This window comes from Pygocentrus nattereri, chromosome 8 (genome assembly GCF_015220715.1).
Source record: "Pygocentrus nattereri isolate fPygNat1 chromosome 8, fPygNat1.pri, whole genome shotgun sequence".
Lineage (NCBI taxonomy): Eukaryota > Metazoa > Chordata > Actinopteri > Characiformes > Serrasalmidae > Pygocentrus > Pygocentrus nattereri.
This window is the reverse complement of record NC_051218.1, coordinates 22,614,597-22,629,817: the sequence shown is the minus strand read 5'-3', so window position 1 is coordinate 22,629,817 and position 15,221 is coordinate 22,614,597. Positions and strand designations below refer to the sequence as shown.

The 15,221-nt window shown below is 39.7% G+C and overlaps 1 protein-coding gene across 1 annotated transcript in view; it reads right to left on the bottom strand.

Annotated features, from left to right (window-relative positions):
- Positions 1–14,684, bottom strand: part of rnf145a (ring finger protein 145a) — a 34,019-nt gene extending 19,335 nt beyond the window's left edge. Inside the window, exons 1-3 of the mRNA XM_017698402.2 lie at positions 14,446–14,684; positions 12,931–13,170; positions 4,601–4,709 (exon numbers count right to left, since the gene is read on the bottom strand). Of these exons, the coding sequence (XP_017553891.1) occupies positions 4,601–4,709; positions 12,931–13,170; positions 14,446–14,506 (410 nt within the window). The 5' untranslated portion in view covers positions 14,507–14,684. The remainder of the gene's footprint in view (positions 1–4,600; positions 4,710–12,930; positions 13,171–14,445) is intronic.
- Between the last annotated feature and the right edge of the window lie 537 nt (positions 14,685–15,221).

The window sequence follows — 15,221 nt, the reverse complement described above, 5'->3', positions numbered from 1 at the left end:
CTGATTCATGCCAACTTTGAATCATCTGACTGAATCAGCCAGTCTGCTCAGAAAAAAAAAAAAAATAATCACACAATTTTTGATTTGCTAAAGTTTAGTCAAGACACATTTGATTTCCAAAGTTTCTTCCTTTAGTTTTATAATGTAGCTAATAATTAAGGGAAGCTTTTAGATACCGTTTGGCATGTAAACTGCATTTCTATATGATCCTTTGTTGCCACATGACATGTTGGTGATAATTGTTTGTGGTTTGTGGTTCGTGATGTAATACAACTCTGTGATTGCACAGCACACAATATACAATATATACATACAAGAATATAAGCAAACATAAGAAATCCACAGGAATTCAAACAATAAATTCACAAGTGCATTTTCCACAGGCCAGGGAATCTTCCAGACAGACTCTGCTGATGGTAGCATTTTATTCTAAATGTCAACTTTTTAATAATTACTCAACTATTAATGGTTAATAATGCACTGGCAAGTGGAAACATGCCTTTCGTAAGCAAGCTTGGAAATGCAGTATAAATGTATTTATAAGGCATGTTAATAATGTCTTCTGCAAATTAGTTATTAACTGTTTATTTACTAGTGAGTAAGATGTTAATTATTGCAATCTTTTCAGTTGCAAGCATACACATACATGCTATGTATTATGAATATGTTAGTGTCACAATTCATAACCAACTGGCAATAAATTTTACTGAAATTAGTATGGCACCATCTTTGAAACTGAAATAAAGTTCATGAAACATTCAATACAGTACTTAAAAGCAAGCAATGAGCTGAAATAGGCATTATCAGCTTCTGAATTTTTTTGTCAAACAGAACAAAGTTCATGTTATTTGTTAAGTAGAAGTAGCTTAAATCCATATGATCTGTGAGATGGTAAAAGGAGGAGCTTATGAATGTTTAACAATAGACTGCAAATGATGAAATACATTTAAAAGATCTTAATGAATTTGGAATACCACATCTATTTATTCTCAAAAACCATTTCCTCATCCTTAGTAAGTGCTTAGTAAAGATATTTCCAAGTCATAAACTGTTAAACGGCACGGTGGCGTGGTGGGTAGCGCTGTCGCCTCACAGCGAGGAGGGCCTGGGTTCGATTCCCCGGCCGGGTGACCAGGGTCCTCTCTGTGTGGAGTTTGCATGTTCTCCCCGTGTCTGCGTGGGTTTCCTCCGGGTTCTCCGGTTTCCTCCCACAGTCCAAAGACATGCAGTCAGGCCAATTGGACATGCTAAATTGCCCCTAGGTGTGAGTGTGTGAGTGACTGTCTGTGTCTGTGTGTCTGCCCTGTGATGGACTGGCGACCTGTCCAGGGTGTATCGTGCCTTTCGCCCGAAGACTGCTGGGATAGGCTCCAGCACCCCCCCGCGACCCTGACGGAGAAGCGGCTTGGAAAATGGATGGATGGATGGAAACTGTTAAATATGAATATTTGCTTCCAGACTTTATGGAAAAATTAGATAATAAAATAAGAAAACACTGTCATTGTCAAACTGCATTGTAATTTACTGCAAAATTACAATTCAAGTAATTTATGAAATGTGACCCCTTACTATGATGTTTGGTAATTTTGAATTCAGATAATTATTTGTTCAAATTCCTTGAATAAATATAATTGCAACTGAAAATTTATAATTAAAATTCAACTCAGTCAACAAATTTACATAAGACCTTATTAAGATACACTTTAGATACAGCATTTCTAACTTGCAAACAAATGATATGTTTTTATTTACTAAGGAATTATTCCTTGTTTGGTAATAGTTCATTAATTGTTAAGAAACAGACCTTATGATAAAGACATGATCCTCTTTGCTGGCTTAAGGAATGTGCTGAATAAAAACAAAATCTACAGAAAGACAAATTACAATTGCTTTACATACAATACCTTGCCATTTATATTTTTATTGTTTAAAAAAAAAAAACAATTTAGAGAAGAATCTGTGGTCTGCACATGTAAAACGGTGCTAGATGTCATTTGTTGATGTCGTCAAGTCATGTGTCTCATATGTCCATCTCATTCTCTTATGCTTAAATCTCTGTACCCCAGACTCTGCTGGAGTTAATTAAATATTAGTCATCCATGCTGTCAGCAGCAGCAGTTCAACTGCGGATTTCTCGGCTTTGTTGAAGTAAAAGGCCACCAGACCCTGCTGCTACATGATTCATCTAACCAATGGAGACACAGCACAGGAGAGGCTAGTGGACACATAGGCCCAGCTAGCAGGCTGATATGCTAAAGGAAGAACCAAGACTAAAGGCCATCATTTCCTTGAGAATCTGGCGGTTCCTTCCATTGATTTATGTTGCTAGTGTGTTAGCATATTTTATGCTGTTTGTATGTTGGGTTTTCTGGTGTATCTGTGACATATAGGTGAAACCAAAGTCTGAGGAAGAACTCCAGCTGATATCACCAACTATTATTGCCATTCCATGAAATGCTGGCATCACTGTTTTCCCCATCGCTGATGTTTAATGTTGATGATTACTGTGTTGAAGTGCCAGCATCAGTGCCAATATTGATACAGTACAACTCTTGTGGAGCATATCATCGTGTTGCACCATTTCACACAGTGACTAACGTGAGTACCCAAAGAACACAAAAGACTGCCCTGTATTGTGCCTCATTAAATAGACGTTCAAATGAAAATACTCTTTATAACTTTAGCAGGAATGATTATAAACTGATTTTGTCTGAAAAGGCAGATATTTGAAGATGTTGTGACGTCTCAAAAACGGCTGTGTTTACAATTTAGCTTCCATATTATATATTATATTATATCTCAAAAAAATAAAGGGAACACTTAAACAACACAATATAACTCCAAATCGAACTTCTGTGAAATCAAACTGTCCACGTAGGAAGCAACACTGATTGACAATCAATTTCACAAGAAGGCAAGAAGGTTTGCTGTGTCTGTCAGAATAGTATCCAGAGGCTGGACGTGCTACCAGAAGACAGGCCAGTACACCAGGAGACGTGGAGGAGTCCGTAGGAGGGCAACGACCCAGCAGCAGGACCACTACCTCCGCCTTGGTGAAAGGAGGAACAGGAGGAGCACTGCCAGAGCCCTGCAAAATGACCTCCAGCAGGCCACAAATGTGCATGTGTCTGCACAAACGGTTAGAAACCGACTCCATAAGGATGGTATGAGGGCCCGACGTCCACAAATGGGAGTTGTGGTCACAGCCCAACACCGTGCAGGATGCTTGGCATTTGCCAGAGAACACCAGGATTGGCAAATTCGCCACTGGCGCCCTGTGCTCTTCACAGATGAAAGCAGGTTCACACTGAGCACATGACAGACGTGACAGAGTCACAGCGACAGACGCCGTGGAGAGCGATCTGCTGCCTGCAACATCCTTCAGCATGACCGGTTTGGCAGTGGGTCAGTAATGGTGTAGGGCGGCATTTCTTTGGAGGGCCGTACAGCCCTCCATGTGCTCAACAGAGGTAGCCTGACTGCCATTAAGTACTTTAATTTTGTGTGTGACTCCAAATCCAGGCCTCCATTGGTTACTAAATTTGACTTCCATTGATGATTTTTGTGTGATTTTGTTGTTGTCAGCACATTCAACTTTGTACAGAACAAAGTATTCAATGAGAATATTTCATTCATTCAGATCTAGGATGTGTTATTTGAGTGTTCCCTTTATTTTTTTGAGCAGTGTGTATATATATATATAAATAATGTTCTACGGACTGGGAGTGATGGTATGTTTCAAAACATTTAGAATGTTCATGCAGTACACTGAAAATTCGAGTTTTCCATGATATAGAACTTCTTAAAAAAAAAACTACTGCACACATCCATGAACATACAATAAGCCAGGCTTAGCTGTGCTTGGAGAGTCAGGGACTACAGTAGACAGAAACAGAGGAGTAAGTTACGAGGCAACTTTAATGGCTTTGCCACACTTGGGTGATCTTAATTTGAACTTTCGCTGCCTCTAGCTACAAACACACATTACAAGGAGACGGGCGCTAAAAGCTCACTCTTAATCAGACACTAAACAGCCACCTGTCACGAGTGACACACCATTCCATAATCACACACTCAACAACACCAGAAAGAATGAAAAGCCTTTACACAAAGGAGCTACTCCTGGCTCTGTCTCACCTCCTGAGCCTTAGCCATACTCCATAAATCACATAAAATAACAACTCTGTAGTTTTTAAATCTAGCCCTGTGGACACCACATACTGTGCATTTTCGTTTTTTAAAAAACTACATGTAAAGGGCTTATTAATTATGTGATGAGTCAAATCAGGGGTGTTTGAGTGGAGAAAGCATAAAAATGTGTGATGCCAACTGAATCCAGAACAGAACAGAGATCCTCTGCAATAATTTCCCATTGTCTTATGCAGTTCTGTAGTAATTGCTGCCATACTTCATTCAGTCCTATAAACCTTTAAGAGGTGCAAACCAAGGCTGGGTCAGTATCTTTCATTTACATGATGTGTGTGGGTAAGATTTGATTTGCAAACGAGTTTCTGTGGTCACAACCCTGGGACATGCTATTAGGATAAAAGACTTTATGGTAGTCATTATGATGAGTAATTGAATACTTCTGGAGGCTCACCTTGAGATCTGATGGCCAGCGAAGAGCAGCAGAGCGGTGAGGACATACAGGTAGAGCTGCACCAGCCGCTGCCGAGGCAAGGTCAGCAGAACCAGACTCAGGATGTAACCTGTGAGAAAGAGAGAAAGAGACAAAGAGAGAGAGACAGACAAAGAGAGAGAGAGAGAGAGAGAGAGAGAGAGAGAGAGAGAGAGAGAGAGAGAGAGAGAGAGAGAGAGAGAGAGAGAGAGAGAGAGAGAGAGATTATATTAAAACTGAATACACCTGGCAACTAATCAGGGCAACAATTAACTCCTACACTACTGCACTACATGACTCCTAACATAAAATCTTAATGTCTGTCACTGAAGGCAGGCACGACAAGTTTAGGCAAAAAGAGGATCTCGCACATACATATAGAGTCGGAGCTATGAAAAGCATGTGCTTTTTTTTACATTTAAGACACATTTTGTAGATAATGTTTGATTTTACTTGAAACTGTTCCCACAAAACCACACCTCAGAATGCCCTGAGTGGGATTTCTGACATGTAGTCTCGTCAGCTACAGCTTACCAAAGTTAGCTTGCAAGAATTATTAACTTTAATTATCAATCATTATTTAAAATCCATGAAGGTGACCATGCAAAAATATTGGTTTATCTATGACTGCATGTCTTTGGACTGTGGGGGAAAACCCACGCAGACATGGGGAGAACATGCAAACTCTATATATTAACACACACACACACACACACATACACACACACACACACACACACACACACACACACACACACACACACACATATATATATATATATATATATATATATATATATATATATATATTTTAAATGTATTTAAAACCAAAAACACAAATTAGACGACCTCCAAAACTACAAAATGTACTTGATATTTCATTTTAATTCTGACTGATCAAAATCTCAGTTTAACAAATAACTGAGGCGTTTGCCAAGTACCACTCCCTCCAGAGCCACCAACACAATCTCAGACACCCAGCTGAAGTTTTTAGCACAGAGTTTTTAGCACTTCTCATCACTCTGGTTGGAGAAGTATGCAGTCCTGCATTAGGTCATCGGATACATGTAAGCACAAACAAAATCCAGTTTTTTTTTTTTCAGACATATTGCAAACTTGCATTCTTGACATCAAGTCAACAATTGTTTTCCTTTTTTTTACCACAAGTAACTTTACAGGCACTATGATTAAAAATGTGCAGATTTTTTGGATCATGTTTGAACAGTATTTATTTATACATTTATTTCTAAATGTAGGTTTGGATTTAAAATTTGGTTCTATGGTTCCGGTCAGACTTCTACAGAAAGGAGACAGTAACAGATCACTGTTACACCTCTGTGTAAAAAGGCAGTCCATATAGACAACAGCACAAGGGAATGGTCTCTCAGGGTAACTCTCTCTTTCTCTGTGCATCTGTCTAGATGGGGAGCATGTCTGAACTGAATAGCGGCACATCCTGCTCAGGAATAGGTGAAGGCACGCCAAAAGAGAAATGCAGTAAAGCAGGCTGTCAGAGCGAAGCAGGGGAGAAAAGCACGTGACGTTACTGTGGCAAAATACAGATGTCAGAAGAACGAAATCACACCACTGCAGTCAGGAGAAGGCCAAGGGGTGGAAACCAAAACTATGTAAGAAAATAAAAAAATCCAGAGGACTAGAGACATATGACATGGCTACACACATTCAAATGAGCTTCAGATAAGTCAAATGAATCAGTGTCCTATGGGGGAGACACAACACAAGATGTCTTCAGTAACATTTATCTTTATACTTCACAAGGGATGGGTATTTTATGGCATTTTTATTAAATATGTTTTTATCTATGAACAATACTACCAAATTGGTTAAAACTGCAGTCCCATAGTGGGGAAAAAACACTGATGTATTTAAACCCAACGCACTAACATTAGATACTAATAAGCTAAATATATACTAACTCATCCTTGATAGGGTACTTTCTATTGGGAGGTGGCTGTCCCAAACCCTATTTGGGCTGTCCCCAAATTTTACTTACAATTTTTTAAATTCGATGTCATTTTTTTAAGATTTGATTTATTTTAAAGTCAAGTTGAAATATTTAGATTTATAATGAGTGTAACTTTGACTTAAAAATAAAACTTCTCATGTTTTTATATCACTACTGAATTTTTGTCCAAAGGTGGAGCCTTATTTTGGCCAAACCCCTGCCTTTTAGAGCAGGAAGTGAGAGTGCATCCCTGTCCCTCGTGGCAATTGTTCAAAACTGTGCTAGTTTTGGATAGTGTTCTGGATAGTGTTTGAGTTATTAGATAAAATTCTCACCACCATCGTGTTATGATTGTTTTGTTTAAATGAAAGAAAGGTATAGGAGCACTCAAAGCAAAAGGACTTTAGTCTAAAGTCCAAAATGTGTTTTGACTTTGAGCCATTTTGGTAGAAAAAAATCCACATACTTTCATATTTTAAAAAATGTATTTTTGTATATAAAAGAAAAATTCTTTCAGGAATGCTTGGCATTGTCATGGTGTGAAAACTGATTATCCAGCTCTGTTCTTTACTTTTCTTATTTATAATACCTAGAAACATAATACTTATTCTTATAATACTTAGTCATTTTATTACGACACAGTGAAAATGCACTAGTAGAGTCATATTTATCGTCATAACCATAAAACATCATATTGCTGAACTGTAAGAGTAGTGTATCTTTACAAATAAGATTAGTATTTAGATCAAACTGAGAAAAGATTTGTGAGATAAGCCAATGACTAGGGATGAAGAATATTATCAGAATCATCAGTAGACATTTACTAAACTCTGTTAAAACATAAAAGTTAGTTAGCTGTTAATTGTTAGTTAATTGTTAGTTGTTTATATATTTGCTCATAAATGGCATCCCCAACAGTGAACCAAGTACTTGAGTACTCACACACATCTCACACATCTCTCACACAGGCTGTTGACATGACAGACATGAAACTCATACAAATCATGACATTTCTAGAGGGATTGTTGCCACCATCATAGCAGAAAAACTGTTAGATTTTGTTACATTACTAGACAGAACTGACATCATAAGACATCTTCACTAAAACACTAAGAGAAAAACAGCAAGCTTTGTCAAGTTGGAAGTTAAATTGCTTTGAAAGTAGCAGACAAAAGTTTGATAAGTAATTGTTTTCATGGGCCTGGCTCAAAGAAGTGTATAAAATAGCAGATTTAAAAACACAGTTTGCACAAAAAGTTCTTTGTTTATAACTTTTATCTGGTATCCAGTACGTAACTGGCTCATCACCAAAAATCCAATGTAGTCTAGAAACAGATTTACCATATAATTATTTTCAGAATTATTACTTTGTAACGGGTTATAGTGACAAGCTTTTTAGGAAGCTAATGCTAGTGGGTATGCTAGAGTCCCCAGAATGATACTTTTTGCTCATACTTTTCACACTCAAATCAGATTAACTATGCACTTTGTTTTATTCTATATATGTCATCAGATAACTGTAGAGATCTGCATGAGTACAGAAATGTGCATTGTCACAATTAATATCAGCATAACTAGTAAGATATATAACCCTGCTTTCAAGTGGCCTTGGTTCTATTGGGAAAAACCCACCAGAAATCACCATACTAATATTATTATTAGATGGATGATGAAATCAAGTGCATTGAAATTTTTGCTACATAAATTGACAGAGTTGTGTTGCCAACACTATTTTCATCATGACAGAGATAAGAAACAAACAGTCCATCATAAAGTACACAAGGTAACAAAACAATATATAAAAGGACAAATATAGTAAAAGCAATAGCAAACATTAAACATGTACAATAAATCTACAATTTATTTCTATTTTTTTATTTAATGTTAATTCTCCCATTCTTCTCATGTTCAAGCAAACTTCATGCAAGAAAAATAAACATTGTGAATGATGATCGAACAAAACTTCTTTCAGAAAATTTTGCTCCACATCCTGCATTATACTAGCCTACTCCTCTTCTCCATCCCAGCATTAAACCCATTTATGTGTTTTCCCACTCAGGAAACTTAATCTATACATAGAAATATTATTTTTCTTCTCATAACTGACAAAATGTAACAAGATCTAAGATTTTTTTAAAACTTAAACCTAATACAATATGGCTTTAACTATTATCTTCAACATAAAAGTCATGAACGTACATGTTGGATGAACGAGTTGAGCACAACTTAATATGCAAGATAGTCTAAGCATCTAATTTGGCTAATTAACTAACACATCACTAGTCTGCAGTGCTGAGAATGATCCACCCAAATAATATCTGCTCTAGTGTGGTCCTATGGGGGTCCTGACCATTGACGAACAGGGTAAAAGGAAGCTAAGAAATTGTGCAGAGACAAAGACTGACTACATTCTGTAACTGTAGATCTATAAAGTGCACCCACATGACAAAGAATGTAGAAGCAGGGTAGGTGTAGGTCTACTTAACAACGTGGCCCGTCGTTATATGTGTAAAATCACCAAAATGATATAAAATCGTTAACACAGTTATTAAGACCATTCTAGCTGACGCAACAGCAGGTGGAATTTGGGTTCACATTTGGGTCAGTTCATATTTATGAATGTGCAGTGAGTTCAGATACCTCTGTGTGGATGGGGCACATGAGTTGGTTGCATTTATGTGCATGTGAGCATGTGTGAGTGTGAGTACACATGTGAATGTGAGTGTACATGTAAGGTGCTTGTGTGTGTGTGTGTGTATGTGCTATAAACTGCAGGCAAGAGATTAAGGCTTTGCTCTACACAGATTAAGCTTTCATTACTCCACTGCATTGCCCGCTTGATCTGTCACGTTACGTAACCCCAGAGAGCTTTATCTGTCTGCTGCTGCTGAACCTGTCACCCTCTCCAGCAGCCCTGTCTCCTGCCATTCACAAGCTTGACACACACACGCACAAAGAGGCAGACATACGCCTGGGCTGGTAAACATGTTAGGTGGTTACTGAGCAGGCAACATGAGATGGAAAACAGAGACACAGACAAAAAAAAAAAAACCATGATGCACTGCTGAGAAAAGGACAACATGCAGTGACCTGGAAGGCAGCAAAACCTGCTAGCACAACAAAATACGCTGCTAGAAATAGAAAGTAAAAGAAATTGATTGTATGTCAGCAAACTGTTCTGGATCATATTATACTCTACACTGAATACAAGCAATGGAAACAGGAATGTTTAGAAAGAGAAAAGAAAAAAAAACATGAGAAAGATCGGCCAGATATATCTAGGAAATTTATAGTAATCCTGAAATATGAGCAAATTTGCTCTTTCTTGGATCAAACCACCAGAGAACGACGCAGTGCCTGTGATGAGCCAGAATAAAGAGAGACCGTTTACATTAACCACAAGCAGTAAAAACAGTGTGCCTGTGGATTCGCTGACTAGAGATATTCTTCACATCTCTATATCTGTCCTTCTCTCTGCTACCCTTCCTGTGATTCCATTCCACCTCCAGCATCGCAGCATCTGCAATTTATCCCCCCTATTCTTAACGTATCATTAGAGGGGAAGCAAACGGCAGAGAGGCTTTCCATAAAGCAGCACCTCTGATCTGTCCACATAATGGGCTAAAGCCAAGGGAACATTGATATTAACAGCTTTAGCAGTGAAGTGAGCACTGCTGCAGTGGAGCTTTGGCTCTCGCTGTTGTCCAAGAAGGCCATCTCTATTAGTTCCAGCGGCCTTTGAGTGTCCTATTTTGGCTCTGTGGTCTGTGTTCAGCAGAGGAGAAAGTACCATTTTTATTGTCGTATTATTGTAATCTAAAGGTCTTGGGAACATGCTGGGCCATTTTTCTTAAAATTAACAGAAGTCCAGTGAGACTGACAAAAGGTCTGGACAGGAGAATGGATGGGCACTTTAAGCGTTTTAACAATTTAAAACATTCATTATAACATTTATTTGAACTGGTAGAGCCAATTATTGTTTTGTTGACACCACAAAATTATTCATTCAAAACAGGCTGTTTTTGCAGCCTAGTTTCCATATATAGACTGCATAGAATGGGAGATATGTTATGAGATGTTTACATATTACATATCTACTCCATTAAAAAAAATGTTCTCTTTTCCATAAAGTGGTCCTTTTTATGTGAAACATATCAGCTGCGTCTGTCCAAACTTTCTTTGTGGCTGTATGTCACCTACTCAGTCAAAAACACCTTAAAAAGCATGTATTTGATGTTTTTATTTAAAATTACACATGCCTTATTCAAATACCCAATTAAGCAACATCATTAAAAAGAGTCCACTTACCCCTCATTAGGAGCTGGAGGAACAACAGAATGTATAAGTCCTCTTTCTGAAAGTGTTAAACTCGACCTGCTGTTCAAGATAGTTCATGTTGTGGACAAACCACCTCAGGCTAGTGCTTGCATATAAAGACATGGGCCAGTGGCCCCAGATAGCTCTTATTATAACCGATGCCTTATGAGCAGTAATCCACAAATACTCACACCTATGTGTACACACAAAGCCTGCACAGGCCATCACTAATGTTTCATTACTGCCTTGACAACTGCGGGAAAATTTCCTATAAAAATGCTGCTTTCCTGGAGTGGATTGCTCAGTGAATTAACCATGGATTAAACAGAAACAGAGGATTGAATAACCCTGAAACTGGGGCACTTTCCACCATGTTCTTCAACAGTCTGAATGGAGGGGGGGGGGCAACAACAAACAGACAGATCGTGAACCATTGAGACAGTTCACACTGTTCACCCAAACACATTCCTTTCAGCAGCACACAGTGACTGTGATGCATATACCCACACACACACAAACACATACACACACACAATCCCTGTGAATAAGCCATGAGCCATGGCTGTGTGCATGGGCAGTAGCTGAATGGCATTGGATGCCACGCTCCAGTGAGCTCTTTTAAAAACTCAGGACAGTCTGGGAGACCCACCACCCAAACTAGCCACACGACACTGGCCCACAGTCAGCAGAAACCCAGCGTAAGCAAATCCCCAAAAACGGCCAGCGAGCAAGAGACAGTCAGACAGAAATAGAGAGGGAGTGAAGCCTGGTCTGAAGGATTTTAAACCTTTTTTTATTTTTATTTATTAATTTTTTTTTTGAAGTTCTGCCTCCTGTCAGCCTATTTAATTTTGCCTCATTTGCTGCTCAATCATCTGTCGCTGTCTAAGACTGTACCACTATTATCCACATGTCCTCAGAGAGATCACTCACACAGGTAACATGATAGACAGACTGTCAGCCCATTGACCTTGATCATTCAGTACTCTATAATATCTTTGAAGCTTCTCCTACTGAGCACTTCAGCTGCTTCTGATCCTAATACATGGACTGCATTCCTGGACAGAATTTTAAATGAAAAGTGCTGTATTCTACAATCCTTACTTCCGCAGGGACATCGGTTAAAGAGAAAGAATTATGGCAGGGCACAAGCAGCATGACTTGAATGAACATAAAAGGCTCTTAAGGAGGGAATCATATCACCTGCTGATGTCAAGCAGTCAAAAAGAACACGACACTCCGTCATCAGGTGCCTGGGTAATTCAATCAGATGTGTTACAACTATAAAAATGCAACTATTCGATGCAGTGCCGTGACTAAACTGAGAAGTGACTGTAGTAAACGAAACGAAAACTGTGAATGATAATGATTTTAAAGAGCCTAAAATTTCACAATAACTGATCAATAGCAGTTATAATTTAATAGAGCAGCTCCAATAACTTTATATGCGAATTCCAATAATTTTGGTTAAACAATAGTTTACAGACTGCTAGGTGCCAACTTATCAATGCCAGTTATCAATCGTCACACACTGTTCTCTTAAATTTTTCTTACTTACAACATGTTTGGAACTTATTATCATGCTATCAAGTTAGTTTTGGGTGAATTTCAAGTGTGTTTTGCTCAAATTTAACAGCTCAGCCTGTGAATCTGTACTGGGTTGGACTGGTTTTGCACAGATTTGTTCATGCATTTGTGTGGTGAGTCTGTACAAAGTCCTTTTTTAACACTAGTTTTACATTATCCTTTTGCTGAAATTAGGTGCACCACAAATCCTTATGTCATGCCTTAACTAGTACCAACTAACTAATATGTACATCACTCAAAAGCCAAAACAACAGCAGCTTCATTTTAAGCTGGTCATTCACTACATGACTTTTACACGACACACACTTTATGTCCAACTTTAACAGAATTTCCTGTCATTTTGTCTTGAGGACCCACACAGTAGGCGATAACACAGTTGGTTTGGCCATGAAAAGCACTTTCTGAAGGATTACAAGAGCAGGGAGCAGAGAACGAAACTCACCCACATAGTGCAGGTAGAGGGCCAGGTACTTGTACTGAAAGAGGGGGTTGTTGTTGAGGCTGCTCCTCTGGATCTTCTGAAAGAAGGAGCTGACATCCCAGCGGTACAGCACCTCCAGCAGCATGATGCTGGGCACACGGAGACCCACGTTCAGTACGGCCTCCATCCGTTCCTTCAGCGCCATCATGCCACTCTTCCACCACAGACGCACACAGCACTCAGCCTCACACCAGCACTGAACTAACCGACAGAGAGGGGAGAGAGGATACAACATAAGGTGAGAGAGACCTTGCATAAGTTTCATCTCAACACAGCCTTGAGGACAGTAAGACCTGGAGGTGATGGCACATTTGTAGCTTTTTGAGGCAAAACTAGGCTTTAAAATTTTCTTAAATCATAAACGTGCTACTGACCATCTTCTCCCCTGCCCTTTCCACATTTGCCCATCCTCAGGACATGGAACACATGTCTGTTCACAGAGAGTCCAAGTACTAGAGATAATGATTAACTAACAGGGAAGAAGATCTACAGGATCTACACTGGAGAGGAGAAAACACAAAAGGCAGACTGTGGATTTATTAATGAAAGCCACAGAAAGTAGTTTACCAGCCCAATGCACACAGGACAAGATGGTCATACCCCATTGCATAACAACCAGGATGTGTGTGATGGCTCGGCTTTATCACACAAGCCAGAGTGGGGAAAAAAACAACAATCAGGTTTGAACAAAGCCATGAAGTGAAGTGGCTAAACGTCTGAACTAAAGGACTAAACCGAAGCGCATATATGCAAATGTGACATCACAAAAACAAATAGCAGTTTTTGTGTCTCCATTTTCATGTATTAACTATATTGATTGGGGAACGAACAGTACATTCTGAAGCAGTGTTCACATACTACATAAAAGCACGAGGAAAATTCAGTTATATATGATAATGGCCCTTTTAACACCTGAGGCGACTGCCAGCGGCTAACCAGCATGTCATCTGCTGTTGATACTTCCCTGTGACTGAGCTTCTCCCCAGAGTGAACTACAGTAACCCCGAACTCATTGGAAATTCACTGTGTGGAGTCACATGGCCAGCACGACAAGAACGAGCCTGTTGCGATGTTTCAAGCAAGCAGTTCTGTGTATGTCGACTACCTTGGTAAAAAATAAAATGTATGAATGTTACCGATTAAAAAGCCAACAAAGGCCTGGCGACGTTCACACTGTCGTGAGGGCACGTTAACGGCCACTGCCAAGTACAGCCGTATGTATACACATTACACACTGAGCCTAAAGATTTGAGAACCTGTGATCCTTGTTATTTTGTTAGCGTCGCTAGCTCATTTAGCTTTCTGCGGGTCTACGGTGTCAGTCTAATAACGCTCTCACACAGCGTGCGTTTCCACAAGCTGTGATGCTCGTTTGAACTATAGTAACCCTGCCCGGCTCGCCAGTCGCTTAATGAACGGAAACGCTGCTATGTCCCCGCTGAACCAGCCGCGGTGTGCAGAACAGAAGCCACTTACAGAAGCAAAAGTATCGCGGCTCGTCTGGACTAGGCTTCGCGACGTTTCTCGGGCCGATCATGAGCCATGCTGGCGGAGGATTGCAGCGTGTGGCGGGCACAGGCAAGAGGCATCCCGGATCACTTCATCCCTCCTTCATCCCGCAGCCATTACAGAGAGAGAGAGCAAAAGCGCGATCCGTACTGAGCATGTGCGCCACTGAGAGGGGATTACTGCGCGAGAGCAGTGGGAGAGGGAGAGAGATAAAGGACAAAACGAGAGAGATACAGCGAGATAGAGCTGAGAGAAAGAGAGAGAGAGGACAACATGAGAGATACAGCAAGACAGAGTTCAGAAATAAAGATAGAGAGGGAGATGGGGAGACAGAAAATGAGTAAGGAGGGAGAGGGTGAGGGAGAGGACAAAAAGAGATACAGCGAGACATAGCTCAGAAATGAAGATAGAGAAATAGGGGAGACAGAAAGTGTGTAAGGAGAGCAAGCCAGAGGACAAAAAGACAGCTGAGAAAGAGGTAGAGAGTAGAACAAGATAGAGGACAATTAGGTACAGTGAGACAAAGCTGAGAGAGAGACAGAGAGTCTGTGAGGAGAGAGTGACAGAGAAGGAGGACAAAACAACAGCAAGACAGCCAAGAAAGAGGAGACAGAGAATGATAGAGGACAAAAAGAGAGACATACAGTGAGACAGAGCTGAGAGAGAGGAAGAGAAGACAAGAAGAGATACAGCAAGACAGCTCAGAAATCAAGACAGAGAGATGGGGAGACAGAAAGTATGTA